General features: G+C 37.8%; 2 protein-coding genes across 2 annotated transcripts in view; one reads left to right on the top strand and one right to left on the bottom strand.

The window, feature by feature from the left end:
* LOC124266753 (26S proteasome non-ATPase regulatory subunit 1-like) overlaps positions 1 to 25291 on the top strand; it is a 297670-nt gene that overhangs the window by 39413 nt on the left and 232966 nt on the right.
* Positions 3997 to 25291, bottom strand: part of LOC124266754 — a 37561-nt gene continuing 16266 nt past the window's right edge. Inside the window, 2 exon segments of the mRNA XM_046701541.1 lie at positions 3997 to 5382; positions 5385 to 7210. Of these exon segments, the coding sequence (XP_046557497.1) occupies positions 5287 to 5382; positions 5385 to 7210 (1922 nt within the window). The 3' untranslated portion in view covers positions 3997 to 5286.

Here is a 25291-nt window from a genome sequence, read left to right as displayed (position 1 = left end):
TGACCATGTGAAAAACATATTGAATAAAATCAGCCAGAGAATTTACTTGGGGACAATTCAGGTGGTAATTAATATGTGTTTTGAAGTTTGCAGGTGTTCTGGAATAATTGATACTTTGCATAGCTCCCGATGTATGAGACTGCAGTTGAATGTGAAATGATGATTTTCTGTTGAATGTATGCAGTAGGTGCAATATTGCAGGTAAACACTATTATTCATGGAAGCTTGCGATATAACAGTTAACAACTCAGGTATCCATTAGGAATAATTTAACCCCCAAATAACTGAACTTCAAATGGCATTTTTCAATGCAGGGGATCTGAGAATCCAGCACATATTTAACCATTAAGTGTTGGTGTAATGCTGTCTTTGATTTAAGAGAATTACTTTCAAACTATTGAAGGTTTCTATAAAGGCAGGAAGGCAGATTATTGTTTACACCTGTTTTGGGTGACCATGCACAGGTACCTGTTCTGTGACGATAAATAATGAAGTGAAGAAGAATGTTGCCGCCATTTCGTGCTTATCAGATTATTGCTGGTAAAATGGCCCCATTAAAGCCCCCAATTTTTCCACTTTGTATGAAAGGCTCTGAGTGTTCTTGATGAAATTTTCACTACCTGTCGTGGTCATTTCACTCAGGAATGGCTCTTGTTCCTGTCTGATGGTTTTTCTCTTTTTTACTGAAGAACCATCACTTGATTACACGGACTTCCTTCATTGAGTTAAGGATGGCAGTTAGAATAAATTGCCCTTCTTTTAAGTAGGTATTAATGACTTGATAAGTCTTGGGAAATGTAAAGACTGAAGATAAGAGATCAAGATTCTAAACAGATACACTATACAGCTAGTTTCAGCAAAAGATGTGTTTCCATCTTTGAAATAAGATATCTAAACATAATCAGTTCTTGAAGAATTTAGGAACTTTATTAACGATTTACATCTATTATGGCTAACTGATGTAAAATTCTACTGAAGTACATCAAAGGGAATGTAAGTGATGCATGGTATGCTTGACTTCTGATAAAAAGACTTTCTCCGATTCACTCCTTTCAGCATTACATGCATATTAGCTGCACAGAGAGCTGATGTAAACAGGAATTTTTAGTGGAAAAATCTTGTGAATTTTTGAATAGTATTGACAACTGTTTTCAACATCACATATAGGTGTGTCGACATGCATGTGTCGTTTAGATCGCGACTTCTTGTATTTCCAACAAGACAACACTGTAGCTGATCGTCTGGAAAGCTATAGCTTTACCTTGAGTCACTACATAGTATGTTAAAGATATTACAAAGAGGTTGGAGAGAGTTCCTTGTTGAAGTTATCAGATGAGCATTGGTGGCCTCATTCCACTAAGCTAACCTAGCACTATGACTTTGGTTGGAATGTGTTAAAGTAGGATCATGCTTGTGCGAGGTGACTATAGGATTCGGTATTCAGGGTCACCAACATGTTTGATGCATGTCATCACATTGTCTAGATCATTGCCTGGGATGTCTATCACTTGATTGTCTGGTCCACCCTGACTTAGCTGAGAACATAACCATACATTGCTCAGACCAACAATGTATTGAGCATAGCGTTGTGTTGAGGAATGGAATGTATTTGTGTGTACTGTGCACTTGTAATGAATAGTCATGTCTGAGGTTGAATTGTGATTTGACATTTTAGCCAATTTAGTTCAGTTTTTCAATCAGAGAAGTGTTAATCTAAGCAGCTGGTTGAATTATTTTATATTTCTTTTCATTGTATCACATAATTATCATATTTTTTTTGGGTGTACAAGCAGTGTCAACCAAGAGGTTGGTTGTTAGATTCCAAAAGTAACGTGAAAGCCTTTTTTATCTTCAAGAATTCATGAATTTAAAGTCAGTTGGAGATTGAAAAGTCAGGTGTTTTTCTTTTTGCAAATGGCTGCCGTAATCTCATTGCGTCTGCGGAGTAAACAGGTGCACACAACAGGCCCATCCTGCATGGACAGATAGGCAGGAGATTTAAGCTCAACACTATCAATATCATTTTTTCATTTCCTCTTATTTCTCTATTGACAATATTTTACACAAGGGACATGGTGACCTCCTACTTCCATCAGAAATTGTCCCACATACTTCAGGAAGAAGATGGGTTCTTCATAGCCTTGTGAAAACGGATTTTAAATGACCTCGTTTGTATTAGATTGAAGATTAGTTTTGGTTCTCTTCAAGTTTACCCAAATGTGGTTATCAATTATTTTCCAAGGCTACCAGTATGTCATTAGTGTATTTTGGTCGTCATAACGATGATGACAGCCTATTTGGCAATGTGCCGAGAAACATTATTGTTGAGCCTGTTTGAAATAGTTCACATAAAGTTATACCATCAGCATATGGAGACAATGTTCGTGAGTAGGTGGTGTAATTGGTAATGAAAACTAATGGGGCTCTTTGCAAGGTTGGTATAGACCTGGAATGGAAAATACCATCAGATTTGAGCATATTTCAAATGATGGAATCATTTTCTGAGTCTTGAAAAAAGGATCAACTTCATTGTGCATTAGATTTTACATTTCCAATCAACATGATTAAGTCGTATGCTGTCCATTCAGTGAATGATTAGTGATGCAAGGATATCATCTGTTGCCATAAATGGCATTTGTTTTAAAATAGACTTTCGTCCTCATTTATTTACGTTTAAAACATGTTCACAGAAATCATATTGACATTTCCAATAATTCAGAATTCACAATTTTGAAAACATGAAAGAATAACTTTTGAAGATAGTAGAATGGGCCTGAATCTTGTGATGAGGGAAAGTTATCTCTATGCTCACTTGCAAGCCCCATGTTCCATTAATACCAGGACGATGATGACACAGTTGTAGTGGTATTTCATGCTTCAAGTGGCCAGGGCTTCCTGTTTGGGATGATGTTATCAGCCTGAAGGCCTCATACTGTGTGTTTATGGAGAGTTGTGTACTACCTACTTATCTTTATGGAGTTGACTTAACTGCTTCCTCAAGAAAAACTAGCATTTATCTCTCATCATAGAGAAACACTGATACCACGCAAAGCATATTTTGTAAACTTATTTGCATGAATGTTTTTTCTCTGATAACTCCAGAGATACATGTTCTTAAAGTAACCTTTCAGCTTCGTAATCTTTTTCAATGAATTCAAATGAAATTGAAATTTGAAATGCAGTATTTGAATTCTTTGTTTGGTGGCTGGTTTGTCCAAGTTAAATGCATTTACATATGTGAAATCTAATGATCATGTGCATGTATTATCAAACTGCTTTTGTTCAAAACCTGGTTCTTTAGAATGGTGCCGATTTGACAGACTGTAATGTCTGATACAATTTATCTCTGCTTTACTGCAACACGCTAATTGTCATAGCTATTGATGGTTGCTATGTTCTCATTCATTACTCTTGGTATTCATACAGAAATAATCAATTAATCAAATGAAGTTTGTTTCTAATATTGTGTATTTTCACAAACCATCGCAGTCAGAAACCACTTTTTTCATATGATTAATAACCATATTCTTTAAATGGTAAAGCTGTAAGTTGTACATGATGATGATTACTGTGATTGTGTTTACATGCAATGTTCAAAATATATTTAGGAGAAGCATTTGATATCAGATCACATTTTTGCTCAACATATTGTTTGACAATCGACCATTGCTTCAGTATAGGGTGACTGATTTATGCATGGGTATGGGGTAACCAGCCATTCCTCAGTTACTATCTAGTATTTGAAGATCACAAATTGCCAACAGTTATCTCTGTATGCTCACCTGTTCACTAACTGCCACTGATACTGGTCTGTTGGTTCAGCCCAATGAGAATTCTACAGTAACAGTATTTCAGAGCATATTTCCAGGGTGCTGGTACACAAAACAACTGTGGCACTTTCAGTATTTTCTGTCACAAATTGGTAAATTAAATATTAAAAAATCCCAGTATCTCAGTGATTTTTCTGTACTTCAATTGTTAGTTGACTTTCAGTTAGCACAACGGTACAGATATGTTTTCACAAAAAATTACATTTATTTTTTCCAATTATGAAATTGCAAGATATAATTAATAGAGTTACACTTGGCACATTGTTCAATTACAACAGACAATATTGAGTACACATCAGTTAAATAACGAAATTCCACCAAGTATGTACAATGTTAACACGTTTGATGAAAAAAGTTCCTATAATCCAAAAATATTATCTTTGGTCAACAACCAGGGTAACATTTACTAAAATTTTAATTGAAAGGTTTTACTGTTCCATTGGATGATTTATATTTTCATAGTGGTGTAAACATGGTGTGATTGTTTGTGTATATTATATTCAATAAATAGCAATAAACAATATGTAACAAAACACAATGGATATAAGTGAATCAATCAACAATGAAACTTGACATATCAACAGAAGGTTTTAACAGCAACTTGTTTGACCAATAGGACTTTCAAGAGATACTTTACACTTGAAAAAAATAATGATATTTTTCAATACAGCCACAAACAGTTTAAAATCTGAAAACATTTTTACCAATTTTTGGCACAAATGCAAATCTGTCCTAATGCCATAAATATTCAAAATGTAGAACATGCTATTTGTGATAACCGATTAATAAGATGGAAATATTTTGAAATCCATGTTTGTTAACTGGTTGTTACAGCATTGTTGGAATTTCATGTTTTTCAGTTTTCATGTTTTGATTATTTATGGCATTTATGATTGAAGCTTTAGGGATTTATCTGGACTGTCTCAGAGGTGACATTCGCTTGTGGAAAATGTCAGTAAATGTTTCTAAAGTGGAATTTTAAATTCATGTTACTCTATCATACTGGTAGTTGTGAACCAATGGTGTGGATTTGCAAGGGATTTATGTCTCTCAAGCAGCAGGATCAATAAACAGGAAGATGAAAAATTGGTATTTAATGCAATGTAAAATGCCTCTGATGTTCAGAAAATACTGATTAACGGAAATTCCAAGTTTGAACACAATTCTCATCTTTCTCTCTCTGTCTTGATGTGTGAAGTCCATTTCTGGTGTTCCCAGCCGTGATATTGCTGGAATATTGCTAAAAGCGGCGTAAAACTAAACTCTCTCGCTCTCTGTCTCGCACTCGCTCTAATTCTCACACTCCCCCTACCGCACATTTCATTTCCAAGGCCACCTGTCTTCCAGTCCCAGATAAATCCCTGCATTATTTTGATAGACAAAGAAGATAAGCAGTTTAAGTAGAGCATCTGTTGAGATCCCTTGATTGAGCCTTACACCTATGTTCCTATCTCAGTCATCTTGAATCGTCTTTAATAAGAACAGTCATTGTATTCCTCCTGTCAGTGTTCATCATAGTGGTGTAACTCATGAATGCTGTCTCGAGGCGTACTTGGAGGTGCGTCTTTTCAGCTTACATGTGAGTATCCGGATGAATGTCCGTCTGAAAGCTGTATTGAACATGGTGTATATGATTGGGTTGGCAAGAGAGGCTGCATAGCCCATCCACAGAAACACAGACATCATGGTGGCTGTCACTTTCTCCATGCAAGGCTCACACGTCACAGACAGTATATTCACGATAAAGAATGGTGTCCACAAGAACACAAACACTAAAAATATGATCCCTAGAACCTTAGAAGCTTTTCTCTCATTTGTGGCTGTCTTCTTTGATAAAAGGTGCTTTATCACTGGTCGTGTTTTCATACGAAGGGTGTTTCTGAAACTTTTCTTAAATTTATTCCGCTGTTTTAGTCTCATTCCTTGCTGGTCGTCACTCTCAGCTGCGCTGTTGTCACCTGATTCACTCATTATGTGTTCCTCCTCAGGAGAAAGTAGATCCGTAGGAGGATTACTGATCATATCTTGGGGTAGCCCGCCATTGGGGCTTTGAAGGGATAGTGGACTTTGGCTTCTTGGTGTTAGGCTTTTGGGGCTAGAAGTTTTGGATTTTTTAGGTGATGTCAAGTGTATAGTTATAATATCTGAACTTGACGATGTAGATTTAGTATCCTTGTCATCGAGTGAATCCCCTGAGTCTGATATGAATCCTGACCTCAAAGGGGTATTGGGAGCAGAGTGACACAAAGGTTTAAGGGAATAACGAACAAAATCCTCACAGAATATTAGCTCTGGTTTGTCGGTTCTCCGGAATTTCTCCTTTTCTGCATCCTGGAGACACTGATCCATTTCCTGTTGGATCTGGAAAAACCTCTTATCCCACTCCCGTGTTTTGTAATCCACAGAATTATCCAGTCCTGTGGCACTGTGATGAAATGGTGCCCTTGGTTGAGAACTAGGTTTGCTATGACAATCCAGTTTGGTGTCCGATACAGCATTATAAAGAGCATGTCCTCGACCTTGTCGACTAAACGGCAGAGATGGAACTTGTAAAAAGTTCCTGGTACATCTAATTTTCATCTCTGTTCTGTCCATGATACTTTCATCATCAGAAGCCTCAAATGAAGGGTTGTAGATTGATTCCTTAGAACGAGATCTGAGCATGAGGTTGTCTTCTCCATGGCGGCAAAGGGACTTGTAGGACTGGGATCTTTTATCCAGGAGCTGTGTGGAGCTTTTGGGGTCCAGTTCATCATCCTCTGTCTCTGAAGCTTCAGGACTCTGAGTGGGGCTGGAAGACTGAGTTGGTTTAGGCATGGAACGTCTTGGAGGCATTAGGTATGAGGTATTGAACTTGAAGCTGTCAGGGAAACTGACACGCCTTGAAGCAGATGCATCATGGGATGATGTCAGCAGACGCGGGATTGATAGATTGTAATCCTGATTTAAATGGGTAAGGCGGGGACGCATGTCTGATCTTTCTATTCTCTTCATCAGACGCTGATTTTTCCACAAAATTCGAATTGTCAACACATATGTTGCAATCATAATTAAAAGGGGAATGTAGAAAGCAAAGATTGAGCCATAAATTACAAAGTTTTTCAGTGTGGGCACACACAATCCGTCGTGATAGACTACAGAGGTGTCGATAAATCCATGTATACAGATAGGGCTGCTCACTGCAATGGACACAACCCACACAAAAAATATCTTCATTAGCACCATAGTCTTGGTCTTATTTCGGCCATATCTCATGGGGTATTTCAGCGTGAAGAAACGATCCATGGACATCGTGCACATGTGCCAGATGGAAGCAGTGCACATCAGCACATCACTGGTCACCCACAACACACAAAGCTCAGGGTCCAATGGAAACAGACCTGTAACAGAAAATCTCAGTATTAAAAGAAAGATATTGTGAGGACAGTTGAACTGGCTTTTATCATACACGTAAGGAGGATTTTATCAGCAGTGTATGAAATAAGGCCTGTCCGACCGCCCGAGACGGTCTAGATTTCTGACGGAAGGTCTAAATTTACAGCTAGCCAGCCCGATGGACTGGTAATTTTTTTGGGATGTTCCATTCATCTGAGTAAATTCACCATGTTTGGTCTGGTTAAATCCATTTTGGGCTGGTAACATTTTGAAGTCACCGGCCCTGATGTCTGGCTGGACTTTTGGCTTATTTCTTACACTGTTATCAGTTGTTCAAACACAATATGTCTGTACACAATTTCTGAAATATCAGAGGAGCATTTGTTCCTTTTCATGTTTAATGCATAAGTATATTTGCATGTTTGTAAATTTCAAGACATGCATAAATAAATAATAAGTACTATAAGTGTCGGAAGAATTTTGCTACATTTGACAAAAGATAGACTGTGTTTGTTCAGTCTTAAGAAATGTCGGAGATATTTTCCTTTTTCAATTGACATATCATATTTGATAATTTCAGTGTTGTTGTTTAGTTCACGAACATTAATGTTTTCAAATATATTAAGGAAATGTCTTTTTGAAGTATTTATGAACTAAAATTAGTTAGTTTATCAGTTATTATAGGTCAGGGCCCTGAATATGTCTGTGTGGGATGGAGTGAGAATCCTACTTGGTAGTTCTGTTAATTAAGGCCTGACTCTCTGGAATGCATCTTATCATCTCCAGGTAGACATTAATTTATATCGACCTCAACAGTCCTAGCGTTAAATCATCAAGGGGCAATGACATTTTTCATCAAGTGAGAATCTGTGGTCAATAAGGCTGATGAAGTGATCTCAAAGACACCATTGCTCCACTGGACCATGAGTAGGTCAGGGTTAAATGAACTGGAATAAGGTGTTGTTAATTACCAGTCAACTGAGATTAACGAGGTGGATAATTAGCAAAGTAATTAATTTGGGCTATGATAGTGCTGGGAAGCAGCTAATGAGATATGTTGATTATGAGATTTATTTGGCTGGAGGAATGTGAGTCAAGGCAGACCAGGATATTGATGAGTGGACAACTTTTACGAGAGACATTACTGAGAATGAGAGTAAGATTGTTGTGAAATCAAGACTGCCTGGCTAACCAGTGGTTGACAGTATGAACATCAGTCCTTATCATGACCCCAATGTTAAAAGTTGAAGATTTATGGTCCCTAGTTTTAATACCACAGGAGAAATCCTTAAGGACACCAGGACACTCAACAAACCCTTATGTTCGAACATGATGACAGACAAGTCCTGTAATGTAGTCATCTCTCCGAAGGAAATATTGAAGCTATGATAATACTGTTATGAATATACAGTTTTTCTCTGCAGTTTTGGAAACTTCTTGAGATACTTTAATATTTCATAACCTTGTAGTGTAGTATTTCTTTTTGATAAAGAAAAGCTTTGATGAAAATCCATCGAAGAATATGAAAGTTCAGAAAATGCATCGAAGCACAAATATAATTACTGTTATCAATCTCTATTTGGACGGTGATGAGAAAGCCAGTAACTATGCACGGCTTAGATTGGTTTGGCAGTACTAGCATAGGAAGAGACAGTTTGGGGATGAAAAAAAAGTGTCATGATTTGAAGACCACCTTGTTAGATGACCTCATGAATACAAGGTTGTCATCTATATGATGACTGACCTTATTGTGAATTGATGGTATCTGTTGGGTATTGCTAAGAAGGAGTATTTGACTATATACAGAAGCAATATCCCTGGCTGATCACAGTCTATTCCTGGCTCTAATGTTGCCCATTACGTGCTCCAATGGACTTACATAAATAGCCAATCACGTACTTTAGGATTGGCAGGTCCAAAATGGGCATTATCCAGAATATTGGTGTGTGGGTTCTGGTGATTATTCATTCAAGATAACTTTTTTGTAAAAAGTGTATTTTATTTTTTTTAAGGTTATGGAGTATTTGGTATTTATATTGGCAAATGATTATGAGATTATTATTTGGTTGCGAAAAATGAGACTCAAGTATTAGGACTTTTGTGAACATCATAGCTTCATCTCTGTCAAGATTCTGGGATATGAGTGTTCCCAACCATCCATGGATGATGGAAATTTTGAGCGGTGGTTAAATGTGTGAAATGATTCTCATCATACATTGTACTTATGCTATCAGCCTCCTGTTTGCCTTCAGTGGATTACTAACTTGCTGTATGTATGGGGAAGAACACTTCACTCTTAGTTTAGAGCATAGTAACTGAAGCTTGACTACAGGTAGATGGGTTGGATTTAGACAGATGTGGTCATTGTGGCAGCAGTTGTGACCACTCAGTTCCCAGCTTTGTCATTTCTCTTGACAATCACAGAACACATGGACCAATATGGCACAGGAGTCCAAGTGCAGGACAAAGTTCCCTGTGGGAATCATGGACATCCTGATGTACATGCATCCAATAACATGGATGGGTTCACAGTAGACAGAACAACTTGTTTGTTTCTTCTGGTAGATTTCTAATTTTCTAATTGAATGTATTGTTTCCTACAGTTCTTCATTACTGATATGTTTTTGTTTAGTTTTGTTATCCTTTTAGAAATTTGACTGCTTGATGACTGGACATGTCAAACATTTGGTGATGATTAGTAATTAGCTAAAAGCCTCTGTTCATGCATGAACAGTGCAATTATTTCTGCCAGAATTAACACCTTGTGGAAGAGGCAATTATGTTGAAGAGAGTAAGCTTGCTACTGTATCCATAACAGAAACTGTGGACATTAAACTCGCAACAAATTAGAGCCAGTATCATTAAAGAGTTTCATTCCATATTTCAAGAACAGATTTTGGTATAAATAAATATCTTGATCTTTATGTACACATTGTTGTTCATAATATATTTGTGGAGGACATTCTCAGAATGAGAATAAACTAATCTTGACTGGTATATTTTAGTGTTAAAGGATGTTTTATTCCATTGAATCAACACTTTCAACTTCATTGAGATTAAGCAAAAAAGTGAGATGCTCGTTCATTCCATTGCTTAATGCTGATTGACTTTAAAGAACTTGCTGTGAGAGCAAAATATCGATTAACACACTCTTATTTGACTTGGAATCAACAAAGCGATGCTTCATAAAGAAGTTGCTGTGATTAAAGCTGAAAAATGTATAAATAATTCATTTTTATCATCGATTTTCAGGGTGCTTGGGTGTCCCAGTTTTCTAAGGCACTGCATTTTCCTGTTCAGAGTCGTCTCCCTTGGGCATGCCAGAACCCTTTGATTCTTGGTTCAAATCTCAGTTTGCTCCATTTATGTTTTTCAGTATCAAAGATAGTGTTTTCCCGCCCACATAAACATGCCATGATATTGCTGCAGTACAGTTCAAAGTATAGTATTTGTCATGTCACCAGCGGTCAGTTACACCAAATGTTGCCCTTCTGGTGGGCGTTTTGGGGGGTTAGTTTTTGAAGAACGAGCCAATTCATCTTATTGCTTTCAGTTTTCGTTGACTGTTGTACAGAAATTGTTTTATGTAATAGTTGCAGAGCATCTATGACATAATCAACTTTTCTCTTCAGTGAAACAGTATGTTTGGTGTATTTGGTAACATTTTATTCCACAGATGTTTTAAGTTCATATTCCAGGTGATTTCAACGATAGATACCCATTTATGTCCACTATTATATCAATATTCCAGGTATCTCAAGAATCAATACCCATTCATGCCAGCTAGTAAGTAAATATTCCAGGTGATCTCAACAATAGATACCATTCATGTCAACTATTAAATTAATATTCCAGGTGATCTCAACAATAGATACCATTCATGTCAACTATTAAATTAATATTCCAGGTGATCTCAACAATAGATACCATTCATGTCAACTATTAAATTAATATTCCAGGTGATCTCAACAATAGATACCATTCATGTCAACTATTAAATTAATATTCCAGGTGATCTCAACAATAGATACCATTCATGTCAACTATTAAATTAATATTCCAGGTGATCTCAACAATAGATACCATTCATGTCAACTATTAAATTAATATTCCAGGTGATCTCAACAATAGATACCATTCATGTCAACTATTAAATTAATATTCCAGGTGATCTCAACAATAGATACCATTCATGTCAACTATTAAATTAATATTCCAGGTGATCTCAACAATAGATACCATTCATGTCAACTATTAAATTAATATTCCAGGTGATCTCAACAATAGATACCATTCATGTCAACTATTAAATTAATATTCCAGGTAATCTCAACAATAGATACCCATTAATATTTGCTACATTAAAAAGGAAAGTTCCAAGTTGGGCAGAATGTTTGTGTTCACTACTGAACTACCATTTATCAGGAGTTGTTACTTTCTGTTTTGATGCTGATATATTTCTACACAAATTCAACTCATTGACATCAAGTGGCATTTGTAATTGAATTTGCATGCTTAAGTGTTTTTCAAATCTTTCTGGCTGTTGATTTCTTTCTAGCAGGTGTGGGCGTAATGACTCACCTTGTCCAGGTTTGAATTTACTTAGATTTGTGGCTGTGGTTTGTTAGATAAACCTTTGATAAAAGGTACAATGTTTCAGTTGGATACATCTCTGTCTGGTCTTCCACCACAGCAAATCCATCATCATTGTAGAACATTCAACACCAGCTCCTTCTTGAGCCCATTTAAGTGATAGATAATCAATTCAATGTATTCTTCTACCTGATGTGTTCTTCTAGGAGCGCCGAAAAGAAGCAAGGCAAATTAAGGAATTTTCATGGTGGTTGCTGTGAAGGAAATCCACATGGACTTTTTTCTGTCAGAACTTTTGCTGATTTGTTGCCATCCTGGTGTACATAATGACCTTCACAGTATGAAAATAACAGTTACAGAAATAATTAGCCTCTTGGAAAGTAGTTTCATGTCTCGTGAACCAGCGGTCTTGAGTTCACAGGAGCCAGTGATTGCCTTGGAATTGTCACACAATCAAAATGATTCTTTTCTTGAGGTTGTCAGATTGCAGGGAAATGTATGCAGTAATTTGACAGAAAATTTATTTTTGGTCATTTTGAATGAAAGGAAAGAGTAATTGTTGTCAATCTGTTGATCAATGGTTTTGATATGGGATGAATGAGGGTTTGAGCTTTGGATCAATTCTTCCATCAAGCAGTGGAATGTTGTGATCCTCAGAAATCATTTTATGGTTAATGTTTTAAACCTGCTACTACTGACAACCTGATCTATAAATTGCTGCATAAACACCGTGCACAGTAACATCTCTAAATGGAGCTGGGTTGACCTTGCGGATATTTTCCATCATCGGTCAATTACCTTTTCATACAAATTTTCCATGTCAGCACATTCATTTCTGCAATGGCTTTTTGAAGTTTAACTTTGGTGCATGTAGCCAAACAATCAGGATGCCTTTGAAACATAATTACATGAACAGTCCAATCAGTGATGTGGTTTTGATCAGCAAAACTGTTTGACGCTTTGGCAAACCAAGGTTTTAAATATTTTTAGAAAATAAATGAAATAAGCACATGGTTCTTTGGCCTTACTTCAAAAGAATTGCAAGAAAGTTATCTTTTTATAAAATCTATTTCAACATAAGAGAATGTGTGATGAATATTTTGATATTCATGGTAATGACAGTTCTCTAGGTTTGGAGTTACATTATTCAGAAATCACTTGCAAAGGTACACTTCATTTATTCATGGCTAATATATTTGTTTTTTAGTGATTATTTTTTTGGTTTTAGCTTAAATTGCATTTAGTGAGATAATGTCCTTCGTGGAAAAATACATTTAAGGAAATCAGTGAAATATCATGGATCAGTTTTGAATGATAGTTGATATAAATGTATAAGATAACACTTAGTTGCTTCAAGTAGGATTAAAACAGTGGTGGATCTGTATAAGATGCTGTATATTTGATGCCAATAGTATATAGCCAGTGTAATTATTACCAAAGATCACTGTAATAAACATCCACATTTACTAATATCTTCAAATTAATGAAAGCGGTGTTCTGAAACCGATACTGTCTGGGGCATGAAGAGCAAGAATGAGATACGAATTGCAACAAGTTGTTAGTGTGATGAGTCTCTCCAGACGAGGTGCTTGTACAGGCAGTCTGTCATTGGTATTGCCTGGTTTGCCTGAAGGAAGAAACACTCTGCTATCTTCACACGTTTCTTAGTGGAAACCAGAATGGGGCCAGATTGGAATAAACAGGGATTAGCAGACAGAGAGGCTTGTTTATGAGAACTGGGGATTGAAGAACATTTTGGGAATAATTCTGAATGGAATGTGGAAGTACACAAGGATGTTGTCAGGTCAAATAGATGTCAGAGTTTCTTGACTATTTGTGAAAGTCGCTGACATAGATGCGCAGTTTGTCATTTTATAGATCTCATCTTGAAAAAAACCTGTTGTTTGGGGTACCTTTTTTGTGTAAAAAGTTGTAATGTTCCACCATTAGAACGAATGCAAGAAACTTCAATGTTCACACAAGTCTGTTTCTTCCTGGAGGTCAATGACTGACTGGTTGTAAGTAGGTTGAGGAAATCTTTGAAGATAGAGTATTTATTGATTGTGGAAGTGTCGTGTTCTGTAGCACATGTAACAATGGGTATGATATTGGAAGGTTCAAGCTCAGCATGAATGAAATATTGATATGGGAATTAGGCTGTACATACATATACAAATAATTGAATTATGTGCGACTTAGTTGCACTGGGTACCGATAAATGTCTATACCATGTTGCAGTGAATGACTTGGGATATTTGTTGTAGAAAGAAATTTGAATGTTGGCTTTCTTCACTCCAAAAACAAAATCTTGTTGCAATAAAAAAAGGCTGATGTCTCCATTTCCTGATTGAAATAGTGAGCTGTGACAGCAAATTGAACTGCCAGCTTTTTATTCGACCAAGTGGAACTTGATTGCTAGAAAGATACAATTAGTATTATTGATTTATTAATGTATTTCTTGCATATCTTCAGGTTAACAATCAATCAATAGCAGATATGTGTTGAGACTATTCACAAAAGCTGTAATTAGTTGTTTAGTTTAGCAAGCTATACAAACAAATTCAGCCCAATTTGTAGATCCACGTTTGATATTTCAGCTTTGTTGTAAATATAAGCAAATTAGGTGATTACTATGCTTGTTGTGTTATGCATTGTAGGGAATAATTCAATGCTTTTAGAAATTTTTGACAAAGCTTTCAATTATTGCATGATAGATGATGCAGACTGTAGTGATGCCGGAAGTAACGGTGTGTAATTTCGTGGGTTGATGCTGAAACAAGGGGGCGTATAATGTCAGCCCACTAAATCAGGGACGGATTGGGAGGGGGACAGATGTGCCATAACCATTATTCATCAGGTCTCTGTTTGGAAATTGAACATGAAAGAGGCATCAGATCCTGTGACATTGAACATTAGGAAATATGAGGGTTAACATTTTTAACAGCGATGATAAATTGGAAATAAGGAATTGTTGTCAAAGTGTGTTCAGAACTGAAGGGCGGGGGAGGAATTCTTCTTAAGGATTTCTTCTTTAGTGTTTAGATTTAGCGACTCAGATTTGTCATCTTAGAACATGTCAAGCTTGAAGAGGTTTAACAGTATAAATTTTGTCAGCAGAGTGATAACGTAACAGGCAATATTCAACATGTCTTTCAGTGGCATTTAGAAGTTGTACATTGATGTCCAAGATATTTTTATGGATTAAACTTCTTTTTTAATTTCTCTCACGACGTTTCGAGACCATTCCAGGTCCCTTCATCAGGTGAACTGATCAGTTCACCTGATGAAGGGACCTGAATGGTCTCGAAACGTCGTGAGAGAAATTAAAAAAGAAGTTTAATCCATAAAAATATCTTGGACAATATTCAACATGTATGTAATATATTCCCTTGTCTGAATTGTAATTTTTACCAAAGTGAAGTAATTCTTAGACGTACAGAACATGGATAGTATGTAACTGTCGCATACAATGTGTTTCCTATGCTGCTTTAGGCTGTGATAAAACCTGTCCTGTACAACTTCAGTGTGAAATATTGAACCAGAAATCTAGAGGCAGCCTTGATTCCTGCAGCTCCTGGACAATTCATTTTGTGGCCAGTGCTATGGTCCTTGTCCAGACTTAAGTCGTCTTCCTTGAGAGATTGACAGACTGCAGTAGATTTGATGGACAAGGTCCACTAGGAAATTGATCACTCGTAAAGACAGAGCTGTATGTAATAGCTCCCCCTCGTGTCGTCAGAAGGGGAATAGTGCGAGGTTGTCAATTTCCTAGCTGTCCCTCACAGCACCGTGATCTTTGTGTTACTTTCAATTAGTGAGACATCTAACCCACGCGGGCACGCTAGCTGCGTCACCAGAGCATCTTCACAAACAACTGCAGCTGACGTAGGCACTGCGCACTGAAACCTTAATTGCATGTTTTGCACATGCATGATGTAGCTGATCACTCAGAGAGGGCCATGTTTATCAATCTGGCTTATACTGAACACCAGACACGGAATGAATCCATTTGAAAGTTTTCATTGGATTTTGAAAAGAGTTTTTAAAATGGTATGTGGGAGTTTCTATTTTTGGAAGGATGTTCCAATATAGTTTTAAATTTTCAGTTGAGACAAGATGATGAGAAGTCTTTTTTTAGATATGAAAAAAGTTTCACCTTTTTTTCTATTTATAGTCACAAGTTTGGTGTAGGACAGTCTTCTTTGCAGAGGACATGGAAGCAGACCATTGTATATTCTCTGTTTATGAAGGCTACATTTGCAATTTTCTTTCCATTACTGTAATGAAATATGTTTAAAAAATCCGACAGAGAATATTATCTAAGCCATTGAAGAGCAATCATGAGAGAGGTTCCAATCACATGGTAAATAACTTGTAGGCAGATCTTAGGGCTTGGAGGTAAATTGTTTCCACTTGAAATGAGGATGCATTTCTCTAAGTTGTTGGTGATCACACATTGTGACATTACTCCACATTGCTGTAGGCAACATTTGGGCCCCTCATCCAACTGGAGAACTTGTCTCCAAATGAGATTTACTGAGTTAAGAGAAGCAACCTCCAGCAAGGTGTTGTCATGGCCAAGAGCTTTATATAATTTGTCTACTAGTTTGGGGGATATAGAGCTTTCATTGCCAGCTTCTTGCTTCCAGATGGCCCTGACATTTGATGGAAATTTAACCAAAGTCACCTGATCAGTTTGCTTGAAGCAGTCGTTAAGAGAATTTGGACATTCAGAGGACAAAAGGTCATACAATTGAGTAGAGTCAAGACAATTGATCTCGAATAATTTTGTGAATAGTTCTGTAGATACTGTTGCCATTTGCAGTAATTCTTTGTGAAGTTTCTTTTTTTATTTTGTGGTGATTTTGGCAGCATTATTTCTTGTGCTAACAAAGGTCTTCAACTTATGGAGAAGTCATTATTGCTTTGTACCATTAGTTGTAGTAAACAGACACCAGCTGTTAACCAGCCTCATGTAGATGCCAGAGTGTCTAGACAAGGATTAATATTCATAAAACCAAACCTGAAATTTAGTTATGTTATCTGTATAGCAGAAAGATCTGATTTGACCTTCTCATAGCACAAGCAGCTTAATGCAAAATTGCATCTTCTTCAGATGTAAGTATTCTAGTATAGTTCAGTAATGTTCCAGACTCAGAGATAAAAAAGCCGATTCCGGACTTTGGAAGTCTGTTTGGTTTCCATTCTTTTCCCACAGGGCATGGGTATAAAGTTCAGAAACTTCAAACATCTCCATGGCAAACCCATTGATCATGTTTCATGGTGTAGCACATTACTTGTGTCTACATAACAGCATTTCTTTGCAATGGAAATGTTGGAGTTGAACTGGTTATTTTTATTTCTAAATTCTTTTCTACTTACAATTTCATGACATTTTTTAAAACAGTTTTTTCTGCTGTTTGTAAGAAAGATTTCAGTTGTTTTAAGGCTTCCCGAAAGTATTGTTTGGATAAGTGAAATTACTTCAGTAATCCTGTTGATTGACAAAGTTCTGTATTTTTCAACAGTAGAAATTATGCTAAAAGTCATCTGATCTGATAAACATTGTCAACTGTTAAAAGCCTGATATTTTACTGAGCTTTCAGGATGTGTTTGCCATTAGACATAACGCATTATGGCTGTCAGTAACTCACTCACAGTTTATGCTTCTTGTTTAATGCTGTATCTTCCAAAAGGCTTCTGAGAACTTCTTTTGAATAAACAAAGGAGTTAAAAAATATTGTTTCAAGTAAGAGTGTTAAATATAATAAACTTGTTCAAGTATAACTCCTCAAGATTAGGAAAGTAAATGAATTCCCTATACTGCAAATATTGTGAGACATTTAAGAGATTGGTGAATGTTTTTGTTAGTATTTTCCTTGTTTCTGGAAGGATCAGCTTTGAAAGTGCCTGTTGTTACACACAGAACATTCAGCTCTGATGTCAACTCCTAATTGCCTTTCAACATATACATGTGCAAGAATTTGTGCCTCTTGAAAGTCCCTAATATAATTTAGATAGTATTCAAGTGAGACTGTTATCATAACCAAGCTGAAGGTGTTGAGACTGACTGATGTGTTGGTATAGGTGAAGGCTTGGTGTTGTGGTGAAGGTTGCTACTGGTCATCTTCTCTCTAGGTAAATGGTTATATGGTTATATTTCTAGCTTACTGACAGTGTACCATCATTTCATGGAACTGTCTCCAGGGGTCTAAATGAACAGTCTGATATGAAGAAGCCAGATGTTCCGTTAGAAGTTATTAAATCAGCAGGTTTGTATAGATGTGAAGGAGCAGTGTGGTGAGGTGGTGACATAATTTAGAGTGGGAAATATGTAGGAATAGGTAAAGGAATGGACATGGATACCAACTGATTAGCCTTGTTCCAAGGCTGTACTGAATGACGGCCCATGGATTTATAGTAAATCTCTCCTTCCAAGAGGCAAGTCTACATTTTATAAGCAGACAATTCTAAGGACCCTAGTGTGCTATTTATGATTTTTTTAGAAATTATCATTTAAACTATTAATTTTTACCTTAGACACTCGCGCAAGTCTACCAAGTCTACCTACTGATAGGAAGAGTTGGATATGAGAGGGAAATTGTGTGGCTGAGTTTGCTGTGGTATTATGACGTATGGATGTGTGTGTAAATGTACCCAGTACGTACACAGTTCTATCATGAGGCATAGATGTGATGACTGCTCTTGCTCTATGCCAGAGGCTGCACAGGACTTACCAGTGGGAGGGTGGCTGGGGGGTGGGTGTTAGGGGTGACGGAGCTGCTGCATGACAGAGGCTGCCTCTGTATGGTTGTGATGGAAGTTGGGTTAAGACAGACAGGGCAGTGTAGGCAAGATTGGGTTGAACACAGGCAATGTTGCAGAGTTGCAATATTGTCAAGGGATGGGGCCAACTTGATGTGTGGGTGAGGGGGGTGAAAGAGAGGTTGTTCAAGAAGGTCTGTACGATGATGTGGATATGCAGGTGAAGTAGATGGGATGAAGTATGTTATTTGGGTCACACATGATGTCATCATAAAGACAGAAGCAGCTGCATCAGTTTCCTTAGTTTCTTTTCATTTCATGTACAAGCAATTAACGTGTTCTTTAGCTTCAACCTAGAGTACCACACATACTGATAACAGGAAAGGAATTAAGCCTCATGTCATGAAACATGCAACTGTTTAGCTCCATGGTACGCCATGGGGTTTCTGTGCTTCTATATTCATGATTCTGTGGAGGTGTTTGATGCATAGAATGAGGGAATGTTTTAACAGTTTTAGCACATTATTGTACAACCCATTAATTTTCCTGTATTTATTTCACTTAGCATGTCTCTTTCAAATGGTTTCCCTTGTGGTTAACAGCTCGTGATTATGATGACAGATGGTTTTCATTGAAGCAGACATTGCTGAAGAATATTGCTCTTTGTGACTCTGTGAGGCTATATTGTGTTGGATCTGCATTTGAATAAAAACAACTTGGAACATATGTGGACTTTCAAAAGAAGTAAGTGGTATTTTGTGAAAGCCTTGACATTTGGGTTTGGACCAGACTACTGTAGTGTGTTGTATGGCAGCACTCTTCTTGTGAAGGAAGGGTTATATTAAGATGACCCTTTGGTTTTGCTGATCTCAGAGGGTGCCAAATCTATATTAAACTATTATCTGGCAGCATACGTGTGGCTTATCAAAATGCGAATTGTCATTGAAATGGTGCGTATCCTAATGGGATATATTTGCACCTTCAAGAAGTTATGAATAACTTCTTATTTTAATTTAATTATATATTTGTTGAAAGTATCATCCTTCAACGGTTACATGAGTTCAGTCTGAGAGCCTAAACACGGGCACTGGTGACTCAGGAGTCTAAGTTGATTGGTTGGTTGTTTGGTTTTATAGTTTTAGGGAGATGTGGGCCAGTAAGAGGCCTATTTGCGCCATAGTCTGAGTATGATCAATGAGTTGTGTCCCTTGTCTGTGCAAGGATCTGCTGGCCATGACTTCAAATACTGGATTAGGCCTGATTAATGATGATTAGTTTCTCATAAACAGACCAGTTGTTTCAAGTGGTAAACATCCCACGATACAACTGAAACTGTTCCAAGTGGGGTTAACACTAACTGACATAGTAAACAGACATATCTGAGTGTTTTATAATTTGGCATACCTAGTCTAGTATGGCCTAAACTAGGTGATGGGGTCATTCAGTTGTTAAAGAGTCGTAGCACTGGGAAGGATGTATCCTTCCTTACCCTACATAATTGCTTCTCCACAAGTTTCTTTTGGGTCATTAGGGATGCGGGCAAGGTCTGTTGGCTGTGATGAAACAATCAAGCTATTGTAGTCTTCACCTACTGTGTCATGTGTCGGACAAGCCGACACAAAATGTGTCTTGACTAATTTGGTCATTTAGGGGAACAACAAGAAGCTTTTATGAGAACTGCATAGTAAGTGTTATGAATATGGTAGTAACGCAAATCATTTTCCTTAGCGGCGGAGGATAATCAAGATCTTGCCATGCACAAACGCAGACAGTCTGACCTTTGCAGGAGTTGTTTAAGGGGAAGAGAGATGGGAAAGGACCCCATCCCTTACAAGAAAGGACCATTTTCTACACATTAGATGAGAGCACCGTGTCTGATTGGCTGTTAAAGAGTTGTTCATCGCTGTTGCGAGCATGCTGTTGACATTTACCACCATGTTGTAGGTTCAGCAAGTTTGTGAGGCCTGGAATTAACTTTCTGCTACATATTTTGGTTGACTGCAAGAAGATTCTGTGCAGTTGTTGAAAGTGAAAAAAAGAGTGTTAAAAAAAAGGATTTTTATTACTTCCAAAACATAATGAGAATATATGCGCTATCCTGAAATGTTTGACACAAAGTTGATTCAGGAATATTTGCATAATGGTACTTCATTTTTATATTATTTCAAAATATGATTTTTACTTTTTTCCTAAAATAGTATCTATTTCTTCATAGAAAACATGTTCTTTTGTCCTAAGTATTATGTGCAATATTAGCCTTTTGAAAATATTTTGAAACATGTTTCTTTGCATACAGTGAGGTGACTTTGGGGGGCCTGCATTATGCAAGTATTGAGTAAGAAACAGCTTGCTGATAGGGCTGCAGACAACCCAGGAATTCATGCCTGTGTTATTGTATTCTGGCAGATTGTGTATATCATTTACTGGCCATACTTGTGTTCTGTGGCAAATGGCTGTAGAGCATATGGCTGATATACCTGTGAATAGCCAGTTGCAGGGAGAGTTTATTTACCTGATTAGGGTCAACAGTAAACAGAGAAGGGATGTTTGGTAAATACTGACAGCACCTTACACTAATGGCCATGATAGATGAGAGCCCACGCAATGAGAGGAATAACACGATGAAGCATTCATATGTGTGGCTGTTGTTTGCTATCAAGAAAACTGAGCAGTCAGTTTAATGAGTTTAGTTTGCTAGGACATATGGGATAACTAGAATTGATCATTTTCTATTTAACTCTGTAGATGAAACATTTTTCTCAGAGTATTCAGATTATGTTAATGTCAATTCCATAGTAACAAGAAGGCAGAGGCAGCCAAGTTGTCAAAGCAGAGTTTTGCTGAGCAGAGTTGCTCTGTGTGTGTGCGCATGTGTGTGTGTGCATGTGTACTAGCGTGTCCACCCCATAATTTGTACTCTGCGAAAATATCACTGTCATTCCTGTCTTAACAAAAACTTTAAATAAATTGTATGTAGGGAGAAATTCATCTGCTTTCTTGTGACGTTTCTACAACAAAATGCAAATTGACTCGCCAGTCATCAGCACTGTCTACACAGTTGTAACTAATTCAAGTTGAACTCTCCTGCCAGTTGTTCTTTTATGTTGATGGTTAATATGTCAACAGTGAGGTGTTGGTAAGTGGTTACAGAGGAGGGACAGAGGGCAGTGTACATCAAAAGAGTGGATAATCTGAAATTAATCTGTTGTGGGTTGTTGTAATTTGTTTTGGCTTTTCAAGTTCAAAAAGCCCAACTATATACCTTGTGGGCACTGACTCCAAAAGACAACAACAATCCCAGGACTGTTCTTCCCCCTGGATATTACATAGGCTGTCCAATGTGAGTGAAGTTACTTCATTCTGTCTGTGGTTTTCTCAGCTGCTGCGGAGGAGGAGACGAGTGATGTGTTTAGAAGATGCAGCTTACGTGTGGGGGAATGCCTTGCAACATGACAGACATTGGGAACAAATGCTCAGCTAACTTGATATTTTGGTTGCTTCATAGAAATCTGATTTGTCTTGAGATTTCAAAGGAGTGGAGGTGTTTAGAAGTGTGGATATTTAACTTTCCATTTCCTGAGTCACCTTCCTGAATGGGGGAAGGGAGGAAATGTGGGGGGACCAAATGGCCAAGTCAGACTGAAAAGAGGCCAAAATAGAAGCTTCAGTTATTTTGTTAAGTCATTAAAGATTATGTATCTTACATTTCATGCAACCTTACTGAAAGTTACCAGTACTGATCGCAAGATTAGACGTCAAATCTTGTATCCTTCTCTGCCTCAGGGCCATTAGGGCCGGGGAAGCAAGCCAATAGTCTGGAGATGGCCGAACATGTAGTCATTTGCTTCATAATGGACAAAGTTGATGGCACTGAATGCAATATTCTAACGTTTTCTTGACACTGTTAGTGTTCCAAAACTGGCTTGTCCAAATATACACTTGTTTGTAATGAGTTAGTGGCCACCAATCTTGCACTCGGTTGGGCATGTTGGGAGTGAAATTGGTTTCTTGGGGAAACAGCTTGATAATTTTGGTGTCAAAGAAGAAATGTAAAACATCATGTTAGAACCTGGGATGTGTGTGAGGTAGCCTTGACTGATGATGGTATTTGAAGTCAGTGTTTAGTTTTAATGATGTTTACAACAGCAGTTTTCTCAGTATTTGAGCCAGTGACATGTTGGTATCTGTAGGTGCAGAGAAAACATGAGTTGAAAATCATTTCTGCAAGTTTTTGTTTGTACAGGTTGAGACATTTAATTGTGTGGTTTGTTTTTAAGTTTCTCACTTGCTTTATCTGGATAAATGGTGGGAATTACCGTCAGTACAAGAGGAGACCTCGGTCTGGCTGTCCTCAAGGAATTTGCCTAAGTGTTAGTTTGTTGACTCATGTTTTATGGATACAGGGGTTAGATTTACTCAGACAGGTTATCAATGCAAGTTACAGGTTGGTGATTTCCTCAATACTCCTGTGTATGTTTTCTTATCAAGTTTGACAGAGTGTATATTTTATGATTAGTGGATTAGTCCTTACCTAAGTGTCATTGAATTTATGATGTGTACAAGGTGAGATGTACTGGATGAGATGTATTGTGTGAAATATATTGGATGAGGTGTATCAGTTCAGGTGATCAGGTGAGATGCTTGGATGAGGTGTATCAGGTGAGATGCTTGGATGAGGTGTATCAGGTGAGATGCTTGGATGAGGTGTATCAGGTGAGATGCTTGGATGAGGTGTATCAGGTGAGATGCTTGGATGAGGTGTGTCAGGTGAGATGCTTGGATGAGGTGTATCACGTGAGATGCTTGGATGAGGTGTGTCAGGTGAGATGCTTGGATGAGGTGTATCACGTGAGTTGCTTGGCGAGGTGTATCAGGTGAGCTGCTTGGATGAGGTATATCAGGTGAGCTGCTTGGATGAGGTGTATCAGGGGAGATGCTTGGATGAGGTGTATCAGGTGAGATGCTTGGATGAGGTGTATCAGGTGAGATGCTTGGATGAGGTGTATCAGGGGAGATGCTTGGATGAGGTGTATCAGGGGAGATGCTTGGATGAGGTGTATGAGGTGAGATGTTTGGATGAGGTGTATCAGTTCAGGTGTATCAGGTGAGATGCTTGGATGAGGTGTATCAGGTGAGATATATCGGATTAGTTACATTGCTGCAGAAACTCAAAAACATGCACTCAAACACGCTTACCCATCATGTAAACCCCCATCTGTATTCCATACTCATAGTGACATGGATGGCCCATTGATCACAGGTGCCACAATTCAGTGTTCAGAGTTATGTTCCTCAGCCAAGGGTCTGCTGGTCATTGATTCCAGATTTATCATGATGATCATCCCTGGACAAGCGGGGCTGTATTAGGACCCATGGGTTCCACAAGCATTACCAGCTGATGAGTTGGGTTACTTTAGATGATCCTCCCATTTTATCTAAAATACATTGAGTTCTGGGGTAAAACTGAAATACTGTTTGAAGTGTTAAATCTATCTCACTCCAACTTGCAAATGAATTGTCACTCAGACCATTGTCAATTTATTCCTGAGTGACACTGGGTTGCCTCAGGTATTCATGAAATTGGTGCTATCAAATGGTGATGTTCTGGATTAATGGCTCCATTTGCAGGATTCTGTATCTAATTACCCAGTGCTTGCTGCTGCAGGATCAATTTGCTAACTTATCAGATCTGATAGGTGCACCGGGCCCAACAGATTTGCCCTCTTTGATCCATGTAATTGTATAGACTAGGGGATGTGACATGGCTGTTGGGAGGTCAGCTCTGACCACCGACAGTGGACGCATGTCAGTGTCCTGTCCTCTCATCAATACCGCTTGATGAAAAATCCATGTCCCCTTCTCTTGTTGCTGTGGCAGCTGTCTTGACACTTTACCACAAGCAGATTTCCATTATTCCAGAGGACAGATATTTATGAGATCGTTTCATGTCCCATGATAATGGCCATGCCAAAAATATCGGTTTTGTCATTTAACAGTTGGGAAGTCTTGTTCTTTGATGCTCTGGCATAATTATTTTTTTAAATAGATTGTAAGGAGTTTTTAAGTGATGGAGTAGCTCAGGCAAGTTTCTATGAACATCTTCAACAAGCTTCAAGTAGGGAAACATAGAAATACTCTCCTGTCTGATTAAACATTCTCCTGCAGTCAGGATGAGTATCCTGAAAGTGCAAGGAATGAGTTGTTGCATGTTTTCAGACACTTTGTAATTTGTCCTCACACGTTTTAAAATAACACATTCAAAGGCATATTGTTTTTCCACTAAGTATGTTTACAAGGACAAAATCCTGTTTAGTTGATCTTGAACCTAACCATCTCTGAAGAAAAGGGGAGGTGGGGTAGCCTAGTGGTCAGTGCATTTGCTCATCACACCGAAGACCCAGGTTCGATTCCCCACATCGGTACAATGTGTGAAACCCATTTCTGGTGTCCCCTGTCGTATTATTGCTGGAATGTTGCTAAAAGCAGCATAAAGCAATGCCCACTCACTCTCACTCACTCTTAAGAAAAGGTAAACAGTAATGCCTGTCTTTTCTTTCTGCTACAGAGCACTGTATCACTCTGTCACTTAACTGATTTAGCCATGACCAGTCCATTATGAAGTGATACTCCATGTTGATCAGACAAGGATCACTATGGCTGCTTCCATTTCCAGCCATCCTCCATTCATGGTCTAAAGGGGAAGTGTGCAAGTCCCAACACCTGATTAT

This window comes from Haliotis rubra, unplaced genomic scaffold (assembly GCF_003918875.1).
Source record: "Haliotis rubra isolate DU_JTF1 unplaced genomic scaffold, ASM391887v1 Scf128, whole genome shotgun sequence".
Lineage (NCBI taxonomy): Eukaryota > Metazoa > Mollusca > Gastropoda > Lepetellida > Haliotidae > Haliotis > Haliotis rubra.
This window is presented reverse-complemented; position numbering and strand designations above follow the sequence as displayed.